Source organism: Pipistrellus kuhlii, unplaced genomic scaffold (assembly GCF_014108245.1).
Source record: "Pipistrellus kuhlii isolate mPipKuh1 unplaced genomic scaffold, mPipKuh1.p scaffold_m20_p_6, whole genome shotgun sequence".
Taxonomy (NCBI): domain Eukaryota; kingdom Metazoa; phylum Chordata; class Mammalia; order Chiroptera; family Vespertilionidae; genus Pipistrellus; species Pipistrellus kuhlii.
In genome coordinates, this window is record NW_023425562.1 from 65,428,367 (window position 1) to 65,453,371 (window position 25,005).

The window sequence follows — 25,005 nt, forward strand, 5'->3', positions numbered from 1 at the left end:
TCTGTAGCTTATAAGGAACCTTTCTAAATACTCAAATTAAGAAAGGTATTAGTCCCACTTTCCAAATAAGTAAACTGAGGTCCTGCAAGATTAGCTCATTTATCTCAACTAACAAGTCTAATATGTAACAGACCCTTTACATTTACAAACACAGATGCATGTAAGTACATACCAAGGACTCACAGGTAACAATAATACCCTATACGGAGCCTTCAAAAATACTACAGTTAGCGCAGGCTGGTGTGGCTCAATTGGTTGGAGCATCATATTGTACACCAAAAGGTTGGGGTTCAATTCCTGGTCAGAGCACATATCTGGGTGGCAGGTTCAATTTCTGATATGGGAGGCAAGAGATGGATGTTTCTCACATCGACTTCTCTCTTCCTTCCTCCCTCCCTCCCCTCACCCTCCTTTTCCCCTTCTCTAAAATCAATGAGCATGTCCTTGGGTCCAAGGATTAAAACAACACACAAGTATTCCAGTTAAAGACTTAAAAATGCAGTGTACAGCAGAACATCAATTTCCCCCCATTCATCTAACAGTAAAAATTATATACACAATGTTGATGACAATTCCATGGAATTGGCACTTTTACTCATTGTTGAAGGCTTTATAAACTGGTACAATCCAATTCCATTTCTGGGAAGGTTTCCTATGAAAATACTTCAAAATACGGAAAAAGCTATAGATTATTTATAACATCTTAGATGGTTGGCATCTGAGATTTAAAATTTTGAGTTTTGACACTGGTAGTTTTAACAGCTTGTGAGAGAACCACAGGTTGATCCACAGCATATGCAAAGTTGCTATGTGAGCAAGGAAGTCACATAACTAACTAGTAAGTGAGCCTGACTGCCAGCATTAGCTTCTCTTTGTGGTCTCTACTAGTTCTCTAAGCAGAGGCATTTTTAAAACAGGGGAGAAAAAGAAAAGCGTCTTTGTTAAAAAATTGTTTTTAAAAGTAAAAATCCCTAAAATAGTAAGCCAATTATTTGGCTGGTAATGAAAGTGAAGAGATCTAAGAAAGAACTGATATTTGTGGGTTTGGAATCGGTAACGGCCTTAGGTAACATTTCTTTTCAATGCCATAGTTCTACTGTAGTGAAAGGTCAGAAATATGATTAAATATTCAACAACAGAGAAATGATCAATTAAACCATAACCTATCTAATCACTCAGTGGCTGAATCAGGCTAATGGAATTATAAATTTTTTTTTACAATTCAAAACATCTTATATGACATTAAATAGAAGGGAGGACAGCTCTTATCATTCATATCACGAATTCAGCATTATCCTGATATCAAAAACTAACAATTCTATAAGAAATGAAAACTGCAGGCAAATATTCCTCATTAACACAGGTGCAGAATCTTTAATAAAACATTACTAAACTGAGTCTAGAAATATATACATCATGACTAAGGGAGGTTATCCCAGGAAAACTATTGCTAGAGACCTAAGTATATCACTTTTTGGATTTGCACTACATAACCATGTTAATAAAGACAAAGGTTAGATCTGGTCCATTCAATTTAACTCTGAAATAGTGCTATAAAACATCTCAATCAAGTTAATTTTAAATCTTTCTCAGTCAACGAAATACCTCAATTAAAAAGCTGTTCACTTAAAATATCTTTTCATTCAGTAAATTCAAAGATTAGAATTACGGTAAGTTATAATTACAACATATTTTAAAGGTAGAATTCCACATTTCTTAGGATAATTAAGTCAAGTCTGTCAAGTGAAAAATTTCTTCACAAACATCCCAAGCGGTATGGTTGTATTGCTGACTGTGAGACTTACTGACAAAGTGCTCAACTCCTTAGAGTAGACTTTGTGCTCTTTTGCTGGGCAATTCTAAAAATAAAGCGAATTCCTCTTTATATTACTTTGAAATCTACTTTCCTTCAACTTTTATCCACTGGCAAAATCAATGACTTCTGAGATAAGAGAGATTAAATCTCCATTTACATATTCATCCCTCAATCATTTGAAAATAATTAAAGTCATTTTTTAGGCTTTTCTTATTCAGGCTAACTTAATTGAATTCTCTCAACCATTGTTCATATGATAATACTACCAAACTTTATTTTTTCTTACCATCACTTCCTTCAAAAGCCAAACAAGGAAAACAAATGGGTTACAACACAGCACCACTTTCCTACAGGACTATGCAGACATCCATCCTAATATTTTTACAAATGTCACTCAATTCTCAAACATTAAAACATATGCTAAGTTTTTTCCCAAATGAAAAGAATGCACACATTCTCAATGCAAAAATATACTAACTATAAGAAACTGAAAAAAAAAGAAAAAGAATACAGAATATTTAATTTTAATAGTGTTATTAGTATTCTCCCATCTAGAGACTGAAAGAGCTGAATCCTTTATACCTAACTTTAAAAGATACACATTTGGCTCCTTTAAATTTCAACAATTCATTGTGTCACTGACTAAACTACTGCTCTTCTATTTTCTTCCCTCTACCCTGTCTTCTAACTATTGGTAAAACAGTGTGCGGTAGTGTACAAAGGGTCAGTGAGTCAAGATCTTCTGAAAATTAATGGGAGTCTGGATGGAGACGAGGGAGGGACATTTCTAACTAATTAAAATTACCTTAGGTTTTCATTTAATAAAGAGAGCATCTCATTTTGCAAAAACATAGTTTATTTCAAAAAAATTTTAAGGCACATTATGAGAAAGCAAGGCCATAAAAAATTTTTTTAAATAAAACTAGTTATTCTTTGAAATGTGAATAATCATTTCTTAGTTTATAATTGGGATTTTGAAATATACTTTTTTTTTTTTTTTTTTTTTTTTTTTTTTTTATATAGGATTGGGTAAGAGATGCAAATATCTGCCCACAACCTCAATCAGACTTTAGCTTTTGGGGTCTGGTCTGAGAAACTGAAACAGAAATAGAAAAATAAGATCCAAAGAGCTTCCTCTTGAGAGAAATGTCGTCCTCAAGGGACTCTGAGTTCAAGCCTGAATGTTTTCAACGCTTCTTTCTATCTCAAGACCCTGAGGACCTGGGGTATGGAAAGGAGGGGCAATAGTAAACACACCTCCACTGGGGAGGGTGGGAATAACAAGTTATACTTTTTTCAGAAAAAAAAAGATACACATGTATGTAAAAGCAGTAATCTGTAAAATCAACATTGTTTGCAAAGGTACATGCTGATTTACCCAGGACTGTTGAAAACCTGCATTCACTAGAAAACAATACTCATTTATCCTAGCTTTTATCTTTGTTTAGCTCTGACATGGTTATAATTAGTACTGTACTACACTAAAAAAAAGTTGAATGGTTCAAGGCAGTTATAAAAATCACTTACTATACCATACATTTTTACTATTCACAGCAAAACTGAGATGGAAAATTAAGTATTTCATATTTTGTAATAGTGAAACCTAAACTAATTAACTGAGGCCTACTGGAGTTATGGGTGAAGAGTCCACTTACAAATTTTGAAAAAAAGTTTATTTTAATAAAAATTTAATGATTTCATTTAGTTATTAAAAGTATTTTTTATTGATTTCAGAGGGGAAGGGAGAGGGAGAGATAGAAACATCAGTGATGAGAATCATTGATAGGCTATCTCCTGCATGCCCCCTACTGGGGATAGAGCCCATAACTCAGTCATGTGCCCTTAACTGGAATAGAACCTGGGACCCTTCAGTCCACAGGAGGACACTCTATCTATTGAGCCAAACCAACTAGGGAAAAGTTTAATGACTCCAGAACACATGGTACCTGGATTCAAGTTTCTATATCCTGATAATACTGGAATCAAACCTAGGAAAGTTTACTTTCACAAATAAACAGGAATAATTTGTAGTTCGAAAAATCAAAATAAGCTGGCAAGAGTCAAAACACTAGTCCCTAAGTAATTAAGAATTAAATGATGTATGCAAATGCCATGTTAACTTCCTCCCCAAAACATTCATAAAAAATAAGATTTTTAAAGTTTATGCTTCCCAAGAGAAATTAATCTTTTTCTCTGTCACATCTAAAATGCTCTCAAGCCGAAAACAGTTTGGCTCAGTGGTGGAGCGTCAGTCTGTGGACTGAGGGGTCCCTGGTTCGATTCTGGTCAAGGGCATGTACATTGGTTGCGGGCACATACCCGGTGGGGGGCGTGCAGGAGGGAGCTGGTCGATGTTTCTCTCTCATTGATGTTTCTAGCTCTCTATCTCTCTCCCTTCCTCTCTGTAAAAAATCAATAAAATATATTAAAAATAAATAAATAAATAAAAATAAAAAAAATAAAATGCTCTCAACATCCTAAAATGAAGAAAAATAAAGCCAACATTTAGTTAGTATTGAATTCTTACCTGGAACCCACTTAATTTCCATTTCCATATCATTTTCTTTTTTTTTATTTTCTTTTTCTTGAATAACTTGCAAGAGTTGCCTATATTTAGCGATTTGTTCTTCATCATCTTTCTGATGTTTTTTTGTTTTCCCATCTTCTTCTGCATTGACTTCATCATCACCTAACCAAAAAAAAAAAAAAAAAAAAAAAAATCAAATTTAATCCTACCTAATAAAAGAGAAACATGCAAATTGACCATACCTTCGCTATGCCCACAAGACACACCCACCAGCCAATCATGGTGAATTTGCAAGTCAACCCACCAAAAATGACGATTAATTTGCATATCCAGGCCAAAGCAAAGACTGAAGACAGCTTGGAAAGCCACGCACTGCAGAAGGGAGTGAAGTTGCTGAGAAGCAAGCAAGCGGAACGGGGGAGAAGGGAGGAAAGCAGGCAGGCCCGGGGAGAAGGAAGGAAAGCAGGCAAGACTACAGCAGGAAGCCCTATTACAGGAATCTTCTTGCAATGGACTTCTAGTATATATATAAAAGCCTAAGCTACTGTTATGACCAGACAACTGGATGACCAGCCAGTAGCTATGATGGGCACTGACCACCAGGGGGCAGACACTCAATGCAGTAGCTGCCTCCCGGTGGTCAGTGCACTTCCACAGCCAACCTCCCGTTGTCGGCCAATCCTCACGGGCCCTCCTCGCGGCCAGCCCTGATTAGGACTGGATGAGATGGCAGATCACTGGCCAAGCCGAGGGACCCCACCTGTGCACAAATTCATGCACCAGGTCTCTAGTCCAGAAATAATTTACATCTAACTCCAATGTTTAAATCTCAGTCAATTCAGCACCCTCAGGTAAAATGCTATCAGACATACTGTAATAATAGAATATAAAAACTAGACAAACTTTTTTTTTTTATTTATTTTTTATTTTATTGATCCAGAGAGAGGAAAGGAGAGGAAGAGATAGAAACATCAATAATGAGAGAGAACCATTGATCAGCTGCCTCCTGCAAACCCCCTATTGGGGATTGAGCCCACAACCTGGTGGATGTGCCCTGAGGAAATCGAACTGTGACCTCCTGGTACGTGGATTGATGCTCAAGCACTGAGCTATACCAGCCAGGACAGACTTAATCTTCTTAATATTAAATGAACTGAATTAAAACTTATGTCTTAAAATCAGTTGCAATATAAGTTAGCACTGTCATAGCACTTGGGAATATCACTTTTTATTAAAATTAATATCTAAAAATAATTCTGTAGTCAGGTAACATCCTCAAATTTATGTTCCCTATAAGCAAAACAGCAGGGATAGCATTTTATCTTTCTTTTATGTTGTCCACCATCCACCAAAATGTTATGGTCAATGAAGAAGACTAAATATTTTTGGGATACATCTGACACATGAACTTAGCTGTGCAGGCTGAAGAGACAAATAAAGTTGCTTATAATCCAAAACAAAGAATAATGAGTCCTTTTGATTTGATGGTGAGCAAGTATTATATGATGATTCTCAGGATCTTATTAATACATTAACAAAAATGAACGTTACAAGTTTACTCAATTTCCCTGTGGAAAAAAACATTCACATTTCCATTTCCTGATTTTATAAAAATAATTAGAATACAAAGGAACAGTATAAAACTCATGGGCAACAAATACCAAAGAAAACCAATACGTGAAAAGTTTGTTTGCTCTACATTTCCACTGTAATTCTCCAAGGCAAAACCATAAATTAAGAACCTGGGTTTTAATGCAAAACATGCAGACTTACTGAATGGACTAAATGTCTGAGTAAAGAAAAATTTAGAAGTAGCAAAAAGAAGACCCTCTTTTCTATGAGCTATGACTAAATGGTAACTAAAAATGCCTGACATTACTAAGCACATAGCTGTGAAACATCCATGTTAACATACTGTCCTTACATCTTTAAAAAGGTGATATGGAAAAAAGATTGGTTAAGTAAATGTTTTTAGTTTTTTTCTCTAAATGAATAAAAAATAGTCCAGGACATTCTTTCCATCCTATCACACTTTTACATTTTCACTCAAACAGCTGAAATTCATTTTTTTCCTGTTTGTGCTTTGTGCCACAATAATAATGTTGGATTGAATTCTGTCATGTATCCCGTAATTCAATGGATAAAACATCAGGAACACATTAACAAAATGGCAATGTATTTCTTTCTATTAAAAGCTTACTTCTGAAAACATAATTAGAAGCAAGCTCCTTCCAGGTTGAAATTTTAGTGGTAAGTCTCTGATGGCCTACTTTAAATTGATTTTTTCTAGTACTAAAATTTATTTTCTGAAGCCCTAGAATGTGGGATAATTCATGTAGGTCTGCTTTTTCCCAATTCAAGGACAATACTTTGTGAAAGCCTTAATACTATATAATGAGTGAACAAATTAATTGTAACAGTAAGAAGCCCTCCTATGATCTTTTACAAACAACACCAGGAACATCTAATAAGTTTAAGGCATTCAAATATACTATTGTATCTAACAGAGGTATTAAATTACAGATTCAAGTAAGCTTGCAATCAATTCAAATACTGCAGGAAAAGGCATGCTTTAAATAACTTAATGATAGTATATTTCACACAAAAAGCCATTAATCCTTAAAGTTTTAGAAGTAAAAAAATATGACATGAGGTAATATGCTAAGCATTATATGTATATTATTGCAATCTTTCCAACCATGAGCCAGGTACTATTATGACTCTCATCTTATAGCTATGGAAAAAAGGCAGAGGCTAAGAAAACATATAATAGTTTAACTATGTCATAAAGACACTACTTGAAACCAGCAGAGCCCAATCCTATATAATAAAAGCCTAATATATTAAGTGTCCAACCGTTTGTTTGACTGGTCGCTATGACGCGCACTGACCACCAGGGGATAGATGCTCCGACCAGTAGGCTAGCTTGCTGCTGGGATACAGCCAATCGGGACTGAGCAAGATGGGCTGGATACTTCCTTAGTCCCTCCCCGGGCCAAAACGTGCATCTATGCTTCCCTTAAGGATAGCCTGCCCCCTCTTGCAATCTGGGACCTCTTGAGGGATGTTGGGAGCTGGTTTCGGTCTGAACTCTGTAGGCCAGGCCGAGGGACCCCACCAGTGCACTAATCCATGCACCAGGCCTTTAGTATCAAAATAAGAATACTAGCTGTCCTAATAATAATGACATTTAAAAAATCTAGTTCAGTTCTCTCCCAGGCGTCTTCAAACTATGGCCCGCGGGCCACATGCGGCCCGCAGAGGAGTCTGATCCGACCCGCCAGGTTTTTTGGGAAGTGAGGGCAGCCGAGGTGTTACAGTAGGAATTAGTAGTTCATACAGTCCGGCCCTCCAGCTTTCTGAGGGACCGTGATCTGGCCCCCACTTTAAAAAGTTTGAGGACCCCTGTCTCAAACCAAAGAAAGCTATTAGAAAACTTGCACCCAATCTTCACAAGTGTACACGGAATGTCCTCTTTCTTTATCTCAAAGCTGCTAGTGAAAAACAAAAACAAAAACAACAAAAACAAAAAACTATCCAGAATTTTCAGTAAAGTGCTAAATGACCACTTAGGCATACAAATAAAAAGAAAATGTAAACACATTAGTATATATAGGGGCAGAAAAGACAAAGGACTTTTGAAAAAGGACTTGGCTGTCCTGTGTACACTAGAAATAAAATGGATACCAATTGTTTGGAATACCAACATCAGTACCATTGTGAATCATATATCTTTTCAATGTCTATTAAATACCTGAGAAATTATGCAATTTTATTAATGAGATGTCTGAACAAAGAAACTAGAATAATTAAATATGACTTTCCATGTCATGTATGGAACACAGTATAAAAGTAGTACTTTATGAAATACTTAGTAAAATGAAGCAATATCTGCAGTAGGCTAAAAGTATGATAATAGCCCAATCATAGGATCTTTCTTAAGAAAGTTAATGTTTAAAGGACCTATAATAATCCTAAAAAACACTTTAGGATTTAATTAAATTCACATTTAGGTTCTAAAAACAATAGTTATGTAAAGGAAAGTCTAAAGGATAGCTATGAAAGTTAAGCTACAAATAAAATAATACTTATTCCTGCTATTTTAGAACATCTATATCTTTGTTTCACATTTGTAGTTCTCAGCACCAAATCTCTTACTCCTAATTTTGCGTGATTGGGAATTCTATTATTAAGAAGAATGAAGATGTGAAGAGATCGGGGAGATAGTGTCAACCAAAAACTGATTAAAAATGACAAGCAACCAAATTTCTAAACAGAGCCTGATCCAGTATAGGGAAAAAGAATGTTTTGAATCTATTTTTCAAAAAATGAGTTACTTTAAGCAAATAGCATATACAGTTTTAAAATATACCCTTAATCATTTTCAATCATCAAACAATTTTAAAAATAAAGATATAATCAGAATTTCTGCTTCCATTAATGGCGAGCTAGGTACTTCAGACAAACCCTTTCACTGAGTATCCAGTTGGATTAAATACTTTAAAAATCTTTTTTAAAATTTCAAAGAGGTTTTAAAAAAACACCTTAGATCTATTTTAACCTGAAAGCATTTACTGATCACAAAAGAAACAGCTGTGGGACTAAACTACAGTTTAGGTAGCCTGGCAATGCCATGAGGACAAAAGTTAATGACCATAAAGGAGGGGATTTCAATTAGTATCCCTGAATTAAGCAGGGCCCCAGAGAAATGTATTTTCATAGCAAGGGCCAAACAGAAATAAACCAGCCCTCATGAAGGCCTGCATCACCCTCAAAATCCAAGGAACCTCAAGCCTTAAAATGCAGTGATGTGGCCCCAGAATGACCAGAGTAAATGAAGGCTCTCTTTGATGAGGTACTCTCATCTAAAATATCAAATCAGCTCACAAAGTTAACCAGGCACACAAAGAAACAGAATTATCTTGTAAATAGAAACCAACCCCCAAAGATTTAAAATACTGAAGTTAACAGATAAAGACTATAAAACATGCTTACTCTGTTTACAGGAATAAAAGTGCTAAAAGTAGCCGAAACCGGTTTGGCTCAGTGGTAGAGCGTTGGTCTGCGGACTGAAAGGTTGCAGGTTCGATTCCGGTCAAGGGCATGTACATTGGTTGCGGGCACATCCCCGGTAGCGGGTGTGTGCAAGAGGCAGCTGGTCGATGTTTCTCTCTCATTGACATTTCTAGCTCTCTATCTCTCTCCCTTCCTCTCTATAAAAAAATCAATAAAATATATTAAAAATAAATAAATAAATAAAAGTGCTAAAAGTATCTGCAGTGAAAAGAAAACTATAAAAAGGTATCGTTGATTTGGAAAATAGCTAAATAGTACCTTTACAAATAAAGAATACTATAACCAAAATTAGAATTCAATGCATAGATTTATCAGCATTTTCAATACTGTTGAAAAGAAAATTAGTGAACTGGAAGACAAGTCTGAAGAAAATACTCAGAATGCAACACAGAGAGACAATAGATAAAAATATAGGAGAGTAGACTAGCTGGAATGGTTGAGCATTGACCTATGAACCAGGGAGTCATGGTTCAATTCCCGGTCAGGGCACATTTACCCAGGTTGTGGGCTCAGTCCCCATGAGAGTGAGGGGAGCGTGCAAGAGGCAGATAACTGATGATTCTCTTTCATCATTGTTGTTTCTATCTTTCCCTCTCCCTTCATCTCTAAAATCAATAAAAATATATTTTTAAAAATATGTGTATTAGAGTAGAAACATGGAAAGAGTGAAAAGATTTATCAAATATTTAATTGGAATCCAAGAGGGAGAGGGAAGAAAAAATATCTCAATAGATAATGGCTAAGAATATTCCAAAACTGATGAGAGATACCACGCCAAAATTCAAGAAATGCCAACAGACTCCACACACAATAAATAAAACCTACTCTAGTTTACAGTAAAACTATAGGACAGAAAGAAAGACATTAAAAGCAGTTAAAGAAAAAAATCCAGACAACCTTCAAAAGACTGAAAAAGCTAAGCTGATAGCTGATTTCTCAAAAACAATAATAAAGCCAGAATACTGTTGCAAAGGACTGTCCATTTAGAATGTTTTACCAGTGAAAATACCTTCACTGGTAAAAATACAAGTGAAGGCAAAATAAAGACACTTTTAGACTAAAACTCAAGAGAGTTTGATACCAGATGATATTATAGGAAATTACCAAGGATTTACTTAAGATAGAAGAAAAATGATACCAGACAGAAGTACAAGATTTAGAAAAGAATACAGAGGGGGAAAAAGTGGAGGAAATATGGGTAAATTTAAACAAAGGTAGTATAAAATAGTAATATTAATGTCTATGAGAATGAAAAAAACAACAACCCAAAACAATTACAATACACAGGATACCATAAAAGTTGCTTTAAGATTTCTTGTATAATATAGAGTAGTAAAAATATTTTCTAAGTTAGGGATGTAAGTCATGATTTCTAGGACAATTGCTAAATAAACAAAAGCAGAGTCTACTTTCTAAATCAGTTGAGGAATAGAATGTAAAAAATATTCAATCCAAAAGAAGCTCTTATTTTAAAAACAACAACACAAAAACAGAGTAGTAAAGTATTTTACTAATTTATTAAGAGACTGTATAACTATAATATATGAACCATGACAAGTCTACAAACCAAGCTTTTTTGGTTAGGTCAAAAAAAATTATTTTTTTAAATCTTTATTGTTGAAAGTATTACATATATCCCCATCCCTCCCCCCACCACATTGACCTTCTATAGACCACCCCACCCTAGGCCTTCACCACCCTATTGTCTGTGTCCATGAATTATGCATATATGCATCCAAGTTCTTTGGTTGATCTCTTCCCACCCACACATCCTTCCCAACCTTCCCTCTGAGGTTCCACAGTCTGTTCCATGCTTCTATGTCTATGGATCTATTTTGTTCAAGTTTTAAAGGAAATGTTTAAGGTTAAAGCATTTGCAACCAAGAAAATAATTTTTAATAAAAATTACGATTACTAAACTTTGTAGACAGTTTAAGAATTAGTTTGGTATTCCCTTTTAAGCTACTGCCTAAGATATATTTCCATTCACAAGTCTAGATTAGGTATATAAATAATGCTTACAAGTGTAGAACACCAGAAGATTAACAAGTTAGTACCTCGTAGTCCATCTTCTATGTCCTCTTCATCTTCACTAGAGGAAGCTAAATAGGCTTGAAAATCCATGTCCAAAAGCTCTTCCTTTTTAAACTTCCTGTTGAGTGTGGTAATTCTTTCATGATCAGTCTCATCCCAAGTGATCTCAACCTTTCACCAATGAAAAAAACAAAACAAAACAAAACAAAACAAAAACACACACACAAAAAAAAACAACAACAACAACAAAAAAACACAAGTAAAAACGAAATGTCAAACTTGTTAAAAACTATTTATCATTGCCCTGGCCAGGTAGCTCAATTGGTTAGAACATTATCCCAATATGCCAAGATTGCAGGGTCAAACCCTGGCCAGGGCACATAGAAGAAGCAACCAATGAGTGCAAAAATAGGTAGAACAAGAAATTGATGTTTCTCTCTCTAATCAATAACAATAAAACAGAGAATATTTATCATTAACTAAGTTCGTTACAGGAACTCATCCATAACGTGATGGATCTGGTAACTGGCTCCTGTCCTCTATGCAACTCCCATTCCCAGATGGGGTCATAATGTTTTTATCTTCATAACAGAATGGGTTCTACATCATTATTTTCTTTCCTCAGACTAATATCCCCAGGTCAGGACAACAAAATGGGCACCAATTAACCAAGGAATCCGATCCTTAAAAGAGCTAGCATTGCCTTGGTTCTAACTAGTCACAAGATTCAGAACTGTATCTCCATCCTGATAATTAAGCTTGAGCTGATGACCACAAAACTACTGCTGGAACTGGGACAGATATATATAATACAGCCAGACCCTAGGAACTCCAGACTGGCTGACTGTACAGGCTTGCTCTGGTCACATTTTAGTCTTAAAATAACATGGCTCTACATTTTATGTGACTGAATCTTTTAGTCTTCACTTATTCATAATGGTGGTGTTATACTAATCACCACAGCATGCATGACATGCACCTGATACAGAAGCCCCTCTCTCTGCTACCAGCCTGTTCTCAGAAGAGCATGATGGTTTGTCACAAGAAACGAAGTGAGAAGCCTATATGCCTTCTGTGGGGTCCAGCTGAGGACAGAAAGTTAATGGGGGGAAGAGGAGAGGGTATGTAGTAAGCTAATTCAATAGAAATCTTTTGGCTGTGTATTATTAAGCATTAATGTGACATCTAGTAGTCCTGAATTATTCTTCTTCAATTATTTTTTACAATTTTGGATCATATTTGCAGAAAAAAATGTGTTTCTATTTTAAATTTCCACTAGTCTTCTTTTAACTAGAATTTGAGGTAATCTTTACACTACCTCCTTCTCACTATTCCCTAGGATATTAATAACTGACAAATTATTTATTAAAGAATCTAGTTGATTAAGAAGTGTGTGGGAAAAAGAGAGAGAGAAAAAAAAGAAATATTCGCAGATAACTGACTTGGGCTTAAAAAAAGCACAAAAAAAGTATGTAAATAGGTTCAGACAAATGTGGTAGATAAAAATACAAATACACTTTTGTCTCATTTCTATTTATACTTATGCACTAAAATTTCGAATACTGTCCATTTCTAAAGGTTCTACAGTAAATAGTACACGAAGTCTTTTCTTAAAACAACAGAGTCCAGCTACACATTTTTAAAAGTTAAGAAATACCGTTGACGTTCCCATTGCAGCAGATGTGAAATATTTTGGTTTATATGCTGTTAAATCCACTTCTAAGGCTACGTCCTTGGGCTCATCATCAAAAGTAATATCATCTGGTATAAACCTAAGAAACAAAGAGAAAATAAATGTATTTAAACATATGCTACAGTAATAAACAACCAGAGTTTAGAATCTCTTCTAATTAGTGGTAGTTTATACATATATACCATATAAAAGTTTCTACAGAACACACATGTAGATGAGGCAAACAATGTTAGAAATAACCTTGGCACAAAACTTCTGAAATTCATAAGCTATAAATCTGTAATTCTATTAAATTTAAGTGAACTCTGTGTAGGTAGAAACCCTGCATTAGGAATCAGCTAATATGAGTCAGGTGCAAACACACATGGGTCCCTCATGTTTCAAAAAGAACTAGGCTCCTGAAAGCACAGCCATTGGCTTGCTACATAATATTTTGAAGATCAAATAGAATTATTAATACTAAATGTTCTGAAATATAAAGTATCATATACATGAGGTGTCACTGAAATAAGGAAAAGCTTAAAGTTAATTCTTCAAGACTAAAAAAAATCCTAACAATCTTATCTTGCAATTTTTTCTACAAGTAGATAGCTGTTAAATGTAAATAATTGTTACACAATTCTTGGGCATTAGGCTAAGGAATTAAGGGCGCAGGGGAAGTAGAGTTAAATAATTCATGGTTACAGTATTTAGCTTTTGTCATTTATATAAGAAATTTTAATTTCACAAGAAAAGCATATGCTGTATATTCCATAAAATAATTTTTGGGGGTGAGGAGTGGATAATTGAGGTTTATTACGTCTACATAACATCCTCCAGCTATACTTTTGCACACACTTAGATTTGTTTTTGAGACTACTATACTTAACTGTTACTTATATGCATGCTATTATATTTTGGAGCAGATGAAAAGAGTTTTCCCTAGATAACAGGATTGCAGCAGAAAATTCTATTTTCTTTTACATATGACAAAATAAAACAGTGAATATAAAGTTTTTCCATGGTCATTAATTTGACTTTCTAGGCACTGCCACAGCTTATTCTAACACTGCATAGAAATGTCCCAAAGAAGAAACAGAAAGACAGAACCACCCTGAAAAGAACATGTTAACATTAATTCATGATACCCAAAGTTTGACATTCTAACAAATATTTGGTAACTACTATTTAAACATTCAAAACAAGCACCTCCTATTGAAATTGTTAACATATAAGAAAATAGCTTGTCTCATGAGATATGCCCTTCTTGCTATATATTTAAGCATGCTAAAATCTTACCACAAATATCAATTCTAAATTTTTTATTTGTATTTTTCTACAGTTGCCAACCAGTGGTCCGCAGACCACTGTTGGTCCATGAGGTCCGAAAGGTTGGCAACCTCTGGTTTAAGGAAACCTTTGGAGCAGCTGTCACCAACTGGTAGTTCGTGAGGTCTGAAAGGTCGGCGACCGCTGCTTTAAAGTATGAAAGTCATAGTGACTAAGAACTGATGTATTTTTCCCCCTAAAATATTTCATTTTGAGAACAAAGCCTCTAACAAACTTGCATACAAAGATATATAATAGTTTCTATTGAAAAGTGTCACAGTAGAATGGTTTTCTGGGTTCCAAAGGACTAGGATAATGACAAAGTGGTAGAGTAGTTAGGACTGGCAGTCACAACCACCTAAGGTTTTTCACCTCTGGGTCAGTGAAGCCTGAGCACACAGTGAAAATAATGCCCAAGTCTAAAGACAATACCAGCAATTCCATCCACTCTTTCACTGAGCAGCACTTAGAGCAGTGTTATTCAACAGAATTTTCTGTGATGATGGCAATGTTCTGTATATAAGCAAATAAATTTTCAGTTGAAAAGAAATGTTTTTTTCGCAGTCCTCCACTACCACAAATTATGCAACTGAGTTTCTCACACATTTGGGGAAATTGCAGGGGTCAGCACATCCGGAATGCAATGGATAAACCTTGCCTTGGGAAAACCACCTACATAATGATGGTATCTTCCCTGCCAGTTAAGTATTTAAACTTTAAAAAAAAAATCTTTACCCATTTTTTCCATTGATCTTTAGAAGAGAGAGTGTGGAAGGGAGGGTGATTGGGAGGAGGGAAAGAAAGAGAAACAGTGATGTGAGACAGACACATCAACTGGTGGGGCTCTCTGACGAGGGTTGGGTTTGGAACCTGCAACCGAGCTACGTGCCCTACACTGGAAATCAAATCCACGCCCCTTTGGTCCTCCTGCTGATGCTCTAACTTAGGGGTGTCGAACTCAATCAGAGAAGGGGCTAAAATCTAAAATCCAGCCTAAATCGCGGGCCGAATGGTTTACTGAACAGTCATAAACTGTCATTGTGATGGAAACGCAGCGGAGTGCAGTGATGACAGCGCAGTGCGGGCCACATTGCAAGGCCTGGCGGGACGGATTTGGCCCGCGGGCCTTGTGTTTGACACATGTGCTCTAACTACTGAGCAAAACTGGCCAGGGAATATTTTTAAATTTTTAATTCAATAAATTTAAATAGCCAGATGTGATTAATACTCAAACTGTGACCTCCTGGTTCATAGGTTGATGCTCATCCATTGAGCCACACTGGCCGAATGTAGTTTTCTTTCTTAAGAGTGATGTTCCACAGGACAGAGTTCTTCCAAAAGAAAAAAATCCTCTTTTAGAATATGAAATAGCAAGTTGGTATGGTGCAGTGGTTGAGCATCAACCTATGACTCAGGAGGTCATGGTTCAATTCCTAGTCAGGGCACATGTCCAGTTGCAGGCTTGATCCCCCATGTGGGGAGTGCAGGAGGCAGCAAATAAATGATTCTCTCTCCTCATTGATGTTTCTATCTCTCTCTCCCTTTCCCTTCTTCTCTAAAATCAATATATATATATTTTTTTAAAAAAAGAGAATATGGACCTAGCGGGTTTGGCTCAGTGGATAGAGCGCTGGCTTGTGGACTGGCTTGTGAATCTCAATCTTCCAGGTGAGATTCCAGTCAAGGGCACATGCCTGGGTTTCGGGCTTGATCCCCAGTAGGGGGTGTGCAGGAGGCAGCCAGTCAATGATTCGCTCTCATTATTGAAGTTTATCTCTTCCTCTCTCTTTCTCTCTGAAATAAATAAAAAACATATAAAGAGCATGCAACAATACAAAGCACTACCAGTTTTAATATTTTGTTATAATCACATTTACTACAAGGTTAAATTGATAAGAGACACTCAGGATTACCTCAGATCTACAAAGGAACAACTACTTTCGAATTCCAGGCCATCACAATCCTCATAGAGTTTAGCGGCTGTTGCAGGGGAATCACAGTCTACTACTGCATAATAGTATTTTAGTCGTTTGAATTGGTAATCTCTCAATTTTTCTCTAGAGGTCCTAAAAAGGGAAAAACTCATTAAGGTTACTTATATAGAAACACAAATAATTATCCACATTTAAGAAATAAATGCAATTGTTTCAAAATATATATATTATAACCTTCATACCAATCTCTTCTTCCTTCATGACTTTGCCTTTATGAACATTAAACACTTAAGTTCAATTTATTATTCTGACAAGGTACAAACTAGGTATTTTCTTTGGCATTTGGTATCTAGAAAAGGAGAGTATACAAATTACAAGTGCTTACCTATTATTTTAGTTTTTGTTTGTTTTGGTACCTTAAATACCCTCAAATAAAACTGATGGACAAGCATTGAATTATAAATTATACTAGGAAAGCAATAGTTCTAGTTATGAAGAGCATCTCCATCTGTTCTCTTCTGCCTCCAATAATATAGTACTGAACCATCATTTTTATTAAGCGCACACATAGCTCCACCTAGTGGTTTCAAAACTATGTTAATTTTTTTTCTATATTATGTTCAAGTGACAAAGTTGTTAACAATCTTTTATTTTTGAATTTAATATTCAAATTAGAAAAATTACATAGCTTAAAGACAAATAGTTTCAATGCCACTTATGTGGAAAGATACATCCCAGAAAAAGCAATAATTATTTTAATGAATACAGAAACAGTAATACATACACAAAATATTGTAGGAATAGTATGCCACTTCTGACAGATTTTAATCTGCTTTGCAAGTTGTTTTAACTATAAATGGCATGTGTAAACTTTAGTCCTAACTTTTAAAGTGACCAGAATTCTAAATTAGTAACATAAGGTTTAGTTTTATTATCTATAGTAATTTAATACCAGTCCTTTTCAGGGGCATCTTCAGGAATACTTAATAACTCGACTGGTCCTTGAACTTGCTCTTCCTTCATCCTTTCTTTTCCAAACTCTGAAAAATATATCTAAAAATAGAAAAAATAAATCAATGCAATTTATACTTTCCTTTTCTTTCAACATCCAGATCTATTAAGGTCAGTAACTCCAATTTACAATTGGACTCAATGAAAACAGCAAGGTTGCCTCACTTCCAAGCCCACTATAGGAAGCTAAAGCATCCTGCGGAATCTCCTTAAAAATAATCATTTTGGCTGGAGAGTAACTGATGTGGGATTTGAGAACAAAAAATAGAATATCTCCTCTATTTATCAACTGGGACAAGATGGTTCAGGGCTCCAAAGGAAAAATTAAAAAAAAAAAACATTATCAAAAAATAAGATTCTAAAGGAACTCAATGTAAATATACACATAAAAAATGACTGTATATTTTGTGTAACAGCTCACCTGTCTGCCTGCCTGATCGCCCCTAACCACTCTACTTGTTAGTGGGTGACCAGGCCAGCAGGGGGGCTGTTAGGGTCTGGCCAGGCCGGCAGGGGATCAGTTAGGAGGTAGCCAGGCTGGCAGGGGACTAGTGCACATGTGTCAAACACAAGGCCCGCGGGCCAAATCCGTCCCGCCAGGCCTTGCAATGTGGCCCGCACCGCGCTGTCATCACTGCACTCCGCTGCGTTTCCATCACAATGACAGTTTATGACTGTTCAGTAAACCATTCGGCCCACGATTTAGGCTGGATTTTAGATATTGGCCCCTTCTCTGATTGAGTTCGACACCCCTAAGTTAGGGGATGACCAGGCTGGCAAGCAAGGCAGTTAGGGGAAATGAAGCAAGTAGGCGAGTGGTTAGGGGCAATGAGGAAGGCAGTAGAATGGTAGGGGTGATGAGACAGGCAGGCAGGCGAGTAGTTGGGAGCCAGAGGTCCTGGATTGCGATAGGGATATCTGCAGGGATGAGGCCTAAACCGGCAGTAAGACATTCCTTGAGGGGTCCCAGATTGGAGCGGGTGCAGGCTGGGCTGAGGGACGCACCCCCATGCATGAATTTTGTGCACTGGGCCTATAGCCCTCTGTAATAAAAGCCTACTATGCAAATTGTCCCCTCAGGCAGTCATTTGACCAGGAGACCAGGAGTTTGACCGCTCACTATGACATGCACTGACCACCAGGGGGCAGTGTGGAACATGGTAGGCATTGGTGATGCAGCATTGGCAGAGGGCAGCAGTAGAGGCACTGCCAGCCCCAATTGGCCCCAACAAGAGTGGGACCTCGGTGGGATTGAGCAGGTGAGCAGGTGGCACCAGGCCAAGGTGAGGTGCCAGGTGGGGCTGAGGGGTTGCAAGACTGGGGGCGTGAGCTGGGGCCCAATCTCCACAGGCCACCCTGAAGGACCCCAACTGTGCACAAATTCATACACTGGGCCTCTAGTATAAAACATAATGAAGAAAAAACAATTTTGTAATACCTACCTTATCTCTAAGTCACATAATTTATTCAATGCTTTTTTAAAAGACATTCCTTTTAATAGAAAGGCAAACTTACATGACAGTCTTATCATGTACATTAGATATATATAGTCTTGGTATAAGAAAAAGGATTCATCCTCACTAGGATTTGGTATTTTTATATTTTGACTACTTTTGAGTCAAAAAATATAACTGTATGTATGGGGGGAGGGTAGAAGGAGACGGGACTGGGCTGGAGGAAGTTAATGGGGGAAAAAGGAGGACCTATATAATACTTTCAACAATAAAGATTAAAAAAATAAAATAAAATATAATTATATTAATTTACATTGTCTTGTCACTGCTAGGCTTAATATACATTTAACTAATATATATTTTTTTGGAATTGTGGGAAATATGCAATTTATCAACTGGGGGTGAGTTTTTCTTAATTCTTTTTGTTGCATATAATAGGATTTGATGTAGAATTTAAAAATATATATGTAATCACATCTGTTGATTCTTTTTGTGAGTGCTTTCTTTTCTAAGTGTAGAAATTTCTACTACCAATCTCCTAAAACTCAAGATTTAATAAAAACACAATTCTATTTCTGTAATTTGGTTTTTAATTTTTTTTCCCTTTACTTTAACTGGAGTTTATTTGGGGCTCTCATAAGTCCCCACCAAGTTTCTATGCAAAGACTTGTCCCAATGACATGATCTACCTCATCATTTAAACTCCTTTTATCTATGCCATTCTATTTATTTGTCCCCTTATTTTTACCCAAACTAGTTAATTCTCATAGCATTATAAAGTGCATAGAAATTATAATGGTAGAGTCCTTTTATTCTGGTATGATTTCTCAAAAATTTATTAGTCATCTTTACTTGTTTATTCTTTTATATGATACTGGTATCCTTTTCCTTAACTTTCTCTTGAAATGAGATTTTGATCGAAACTACACTAAAACTGTAGAGCTAACATCTTAAATAATTAAATATAATTATTTAGAATTGCTTCAGGCACTGTACTATTGTAAATACTCAGTGTGACATCCTTTTCATTGGATCCTTACAACTACACTAGAAAATAGTATTTATCAGAATCAAGATGTGAACAACAAAAGAGCAACAAACAAACAAAAAGATATGAACAAAGATCTGTGGTACTGCAAAGCCTGGATTCTTAATCATAATGTTCGCTCTCTAAAATATGGTATTTCAAAATTTAGGTTTTTCAAATTTATCCAGTATTATAGTTTATTTCATATAGGTCATGTGTTTAAGGCAATTCTCAATGATTTTGTATGTTCCTGATGCTATATTAGATATTTTCTTAATTGGTTAATGCTGGTAATAAAGAATGCAATTTATTTCTAAAATATTTATCTTATACCCCACCCCTTTACTGAGCTGATAACATCTTTATTGATTTGTTTGGGTTTTTTAATTATATACAATCACATAACCCATCAATAGTAACAATTTCACCTCTTTGTTTCTAACTTTTACTATACCTGCTATATCAATTTCATACCTAACTGTATCAAATAACTTCCAAATAAATTATTTCCTTTACAAGGAAAACTATAATTTAAAAAAAAATGAGAATGAAGTTAAATGTTTGGAAATATTTATAATACTTCAAAATAAAAACAATTCTCACCTTGACAGAAAATATAACACCTCCTTTAGGTTTAAATGAATTGAACAGAGCCAGCAAATCTTTTGCCTTTAATCTATCCCAGTCCATGTTGCAAACTGCTAATCGACGTGTAATCTAAGAAATAAAAAAAAAGAGAACTTCAACTCACACAATAGTAAAACTGCAACAGATAAACATTTCCTTTAACTTGAATAAGAACATGATAATGATCTGATTTTTTCACTACCAAGTTTGCTATTTTGCCACTCTTGCATAAACAAGTTGAGTAATAAATGCAATGGTATCTGAAATCAAATTATTTTTCTAATAATTTTATGTAATATTAAATTATTTATGTAGAACTTCCTTATTTGCTTAAGACAGACACCAAGAGGTTTTCATCAGAATCACAGTTATTATTTAGCAATAAAGCATTTTCCACTCTTCACAAATTATCTTATTTATTCAAAACATTACCTCATCACTCCGAGGAGCATCTTTATCTAGTTCTCTCCAAGCATGCTCAAAACCAGATTCCTCTGGAAGTAAATCTTCCATATCTTCTTCATCTTCGGAACTAGTTTCTATATTTCCTTTACCTCTCGCAAGATCAGGGCCACTGTCACTTTCATCATCATCCTCACTATCACCATTTTCGTCCTCATCTTCCTCACTTTCATCATCATCCTCACTATCATCATTTTCATCCTCATCTTCCTCATTTTCATCCTCATCTTCCTCATTTTCATCACTGTTATCCTCATCAGCTGAAGCTCTATCAATGCCTGTAACCCCATCTTCAGATTCTTCATCATTTCCTATTTCACTAGTGCTTTCTAAATCTTCCTCCAGAACATCTTTATCAAACATCTTTTTACCCGGTGAGTTTTCATTACAATCATTGTGTCTTGCCACTGAGAGTGGAACCCCTGCAAAAAGATTAAATGAGGGAGAAATTAATATAAACATGGAATTAAATTGAATCCAAGTTATTTCAACCTCAAAACCAGTAAAAATATTATTTCTATAAAAGAGACTAGAGAAAAATATAAATTCAGGAAAATTCATGCCTAACCCGGTTACTTAATAGAAATCTTAACATTATTACTAACTATAGGCCCAGTGCACAAATTCGTGCATGGGTGTGGTCTGGCCAGGCCGCACCAATGGGAGCCAATCAGGGGTGGGGCAAGCCATGGCCCCTCCACTGGGCCGGCCCCACTCCTGATAGGGATATTGGGGGCTGATAGGGGGCCGGGCTGGTGAGAAGTGGGGGCAGGCCAATTGGGGCCTGGGTCAGGCCAGTTGGCTGCCGCAGTGCACATCATAGCTACCGTTCCATTCTGGCCGTTCCACCATTCAGGTCACTGGGCTTTTATATATATGGATAATATGGTATCTCAAAATTAAGGTTCAAATTTATCCAGTGTTATAGTTTAGTTCATAAAGGTCATGTTTAAGGCAACTCCCAAGGACTTTGTATATTTCTGATGCTAATAAAAATGACATTTTTCTTAAAAAATGTATACATATACTTTGAATAATTACAAAGGCAGTGTTTGTTAAATAAATTTCATTTTCAAAATTGAGCTATCAGCTGTTAAGGCGTGTACTCATTTTTTGGGGACACCCTGTATATGCGAGGTGATATAAGTAGATTCATAGATTCATTCAATATTTATGAAGTGCCTGCTACGTAGTAGGTGCTCAATATACAGTAGAATCATTGGCAAAAGAGAAGCAATCAATGCCCTCAATGAACTTCCAGTTGAGTGAAGAAGATAGATGGACAGATACTGATCAAATGAAATTAATCATATCAATACACATTTAGGCCCTGGCTGGGTAGTTCAATTGATTAGAGCATGTCCCAACACACCAAGGTTACAGGTTCAACCTCTGGTCAGGGCACCACACAAGAATCAACCAATAAATGTATAACTAAGTGGAAGAACAAATTGGTGTTTTCTCTCTCTAAAATCAATCAATCAATAAAAAAATTTAAACTACACATTAAAAATATAATTATAATTAGGATAGGTACCAAGTAGGAGTGTTATATAATGCTATGTGTTGCTACTTGAAGGATGAAGAGGGATTAAGTAAAAGGGCTTGACAAATAGATTAGGGATATGTTCCAAACAGAAAATTATATGGAAAAATCCACTAATAGAAAAAAGCTGAAAAGCATGTCTAGATTGCAGATAGCTAGGAGCCAAGCAATAATTAAACTAAAGTGTTACCAAAACTATTTAGAAGGTTTCGACCTTGTTGTAAAGTAATGAGAAGCCACATGTTTTCAGAAGGAAAGACATCAGATTTGCATATTGAAAAGAACACCTTGACTAAGCTATAGAAAACTTGACTTGAGGGAGTCCACAGTAGGTGTGAATAGAGAAGTGTAGTTAGTACTCATGGCAAGAAATGAAGATAGCACTAAGTTGGTGGGAGCAGAAATGTAGAGAAGAGAATGGAGTCACTTCTGACTTCAGAGTCAATTAAGAAGTAAAACTAATAGTGATTAGTGACGGGTTTAGTACGGGGCAAAGAAGTTTTGGAAGTGTCAAAGATGAGTCCTACCTTTTGGCCTGCAGATCTAGCTGAACAGATAAACAACCAATGTTGGAAAAGAACTAATTTGTTTGTTTGGTAGAGGCAGATTATGAGTTAACTTTTGGATATGTTGAATTACAAGTACCTTTGAGTCATCTTAGAAAACATAGCAAGAAGACCAATGGTTTGTAGCTGTTGACTAAATAAAAATTTTGACTCATTTATGTGTAGTGATAATAGGAGTTGTGATATGACTAACATCACCTCTGAAAAAAGTGAAATAATAATTTTAACTTTCCTGCTAAATCTTGAACTTTGTAACAAACTTAGTTAGCAATTATGAAGAGTGAAAGACTGATTTCTCCTAAATTAGGTATTTTCATCCCTCATAATTCTGAAAGGACTCATTTTCTATTTCTAAAACAATCATGTGCACCTACTGTTTGTGTGTACATATAGATAAATCTTATATGTTTTGTTAATCTTTAAGTTGGAACTTAGTTTAAGAGTAGGCATAAAATTGGAACTTAGCTCTTGGTCCTGTAATTAAAAAAAAAAAAAAATCCTCACTAAAGGATGGATATATGTGTGTGTAAGAATATACACACACACACCCCATATCCAGGCAGTCCTCGGGTTACGTCGAACTTGACTTACATCATTTCGTGGTTACGTTGCCATCTCCCACTTACAGTATTTATTTTAAAAAAAAGTTCCATCATTTCAACGTATGTACATATGTGCTTTATGTTTTTTTATTACTTATTTACCACAAGTGAAGGTCAGAAATTATCTTTCTATTAAATTATTTTTACTGTTTCACTTCATGTATGTTCTCCATGTGAGTGATGCAGGTGCTTATGTTGGTGGGTTCCGAATTAGGGCAAAAATTGCATTAAGTCGTGCCATAGGAACGGATCTCTAACATAACCTGAGGACTGCCTGTATATATATTTAATTTTAGAGAGACATCAATATGTAGAGAGAAATGTTGATTGGTTGCCTACTATAACCTAGGGGTTGAACCCACAACCTAGGTATGTATTCTAACCAGGAATTGAACCCACAATCTTTTGGAGTACGGGATGACATACCAACCGAGCTATCAAGGCAGGGTAGTCCTATCCCACCTAATAAAAGAGTAACATGCTAATTGATCATATCTTCACAACATTCACCAGCCAGTTAGGGGTATGCAAATTAGCCCAACAAACATGGCAGGCTAATTTGCATATACAGGTGCTGAGTGGCCAAGGATGGGGCAATGACGCAGGCATTCTGCACCACCCCATGGGGGTCTCTGGACAGCACAGGAAGGCAGAAAGGCAGCTCAGCCAGAGCGAAAATGCGGCTCTGGCCAGAGCAAAGGTGATGCCCACAGCCAGGGGAAGGAAGGCCCATTCTTGCACAAATCTTCATTCATGCATTGGGCCACTAGTAGTCTTATAATAGTCATTCATTGACCAAATACTTATTAAATATTTACTATGTATAAAGCATTGAGCTAGGGAAAGGGGAAAGGGAGATGATTTGTAATATGACCCCATGCTTTTGATGAGTTTAAAAACAAAAAGAAATTGTTTGATGATTTATGAAGCTACATGCTAAAGTACAACAGAGAAAGACACATCTGAGAGAGCGCCGAATCCTAACCACTAGACCACCAGGGAGCGGCTGAGAAAGACACATCTAAATTTGCCTGCTGAGAGGTATTTATAAGAAAGGCTTCAAAAGTTGCCATTTGATCTGAAACTAAGTGTAAAGGACTTTTTGAAGAGGAAAAGTAGGAAATAAGCTTTTATTTTAGTGCCAAAAAAGAGTAGTAATAAAAAAATAACTAGGCAGTAGATATGAAAGAATAGAAAGAAGGCAGTATTGTAAGTTTTATATATAGGATTAGAAAGACACCATTATAATGGTGAAAAAAATTTTACTGGAAGGTAAGCATCAGAATTCTCTTTTAATCAACATGCTCAGAAATAACATCTTG

At 35.9% G+C, this 25,005-nt stretch overlaps 1 protein-coding gene and 1 non-coding gene across 3 annotated transcripts in view; both read right to left on the reverse strand.

The window, feature by feature from the left end:
- Positions 1-25,005, reverse strand: part of ESF1 (ESF1 nucleolar pre-rRNA processing protein homolog) — a 64,360-nt gene that overhangs the window by 33,584 nt on the left and 5,771 nt on the right. The window contains exons 3-10 of one of the 2 annotated variants that reach the window (XM_045574953.1): positions 21,181-21,391; positions 20,940-21,111; positions 20,484-20,597; positions 17,341-17,441; positions 16,368-16,520; positions 13,111-13,225; positions 11,477-11,624; positions 4,344-4,505 (exon numbers count right to left, since the gene is read on the reverse strand). In XM_045574953.1, coding sequence (XP_045430909.1) covers positions 4,344-4,505; positions 11,477-11,624; positions 13,111-13,225; positions 16,368-16,520; positions 17,341-17,441; positions 20,484-20,597; positions 20,940-21,111; positions 21,181-21,391 — 1,176 coding nt within the window. Of the gene's footprint in view, positions 1-4,343; positions 4,506-11,476; positions 11,625-13,110; positions 13,226-16,367; positions 16,521-17,340; positions 17,442-20,483; positions 20,598-20,939; positions 21,392-25,005 lie in introns of both variants that reach the window. The other variant, XM_036418194.2, reaches the window with a different exon arrangement.
- LOC118708587 lies at positions 14,997-15,163 on the reverse strand. Its single transcript, XR_004984652.1, has one exon. It is a non-coding gene; the product is annotated as a U1 spliceosomal RNA (small nuclear RNA).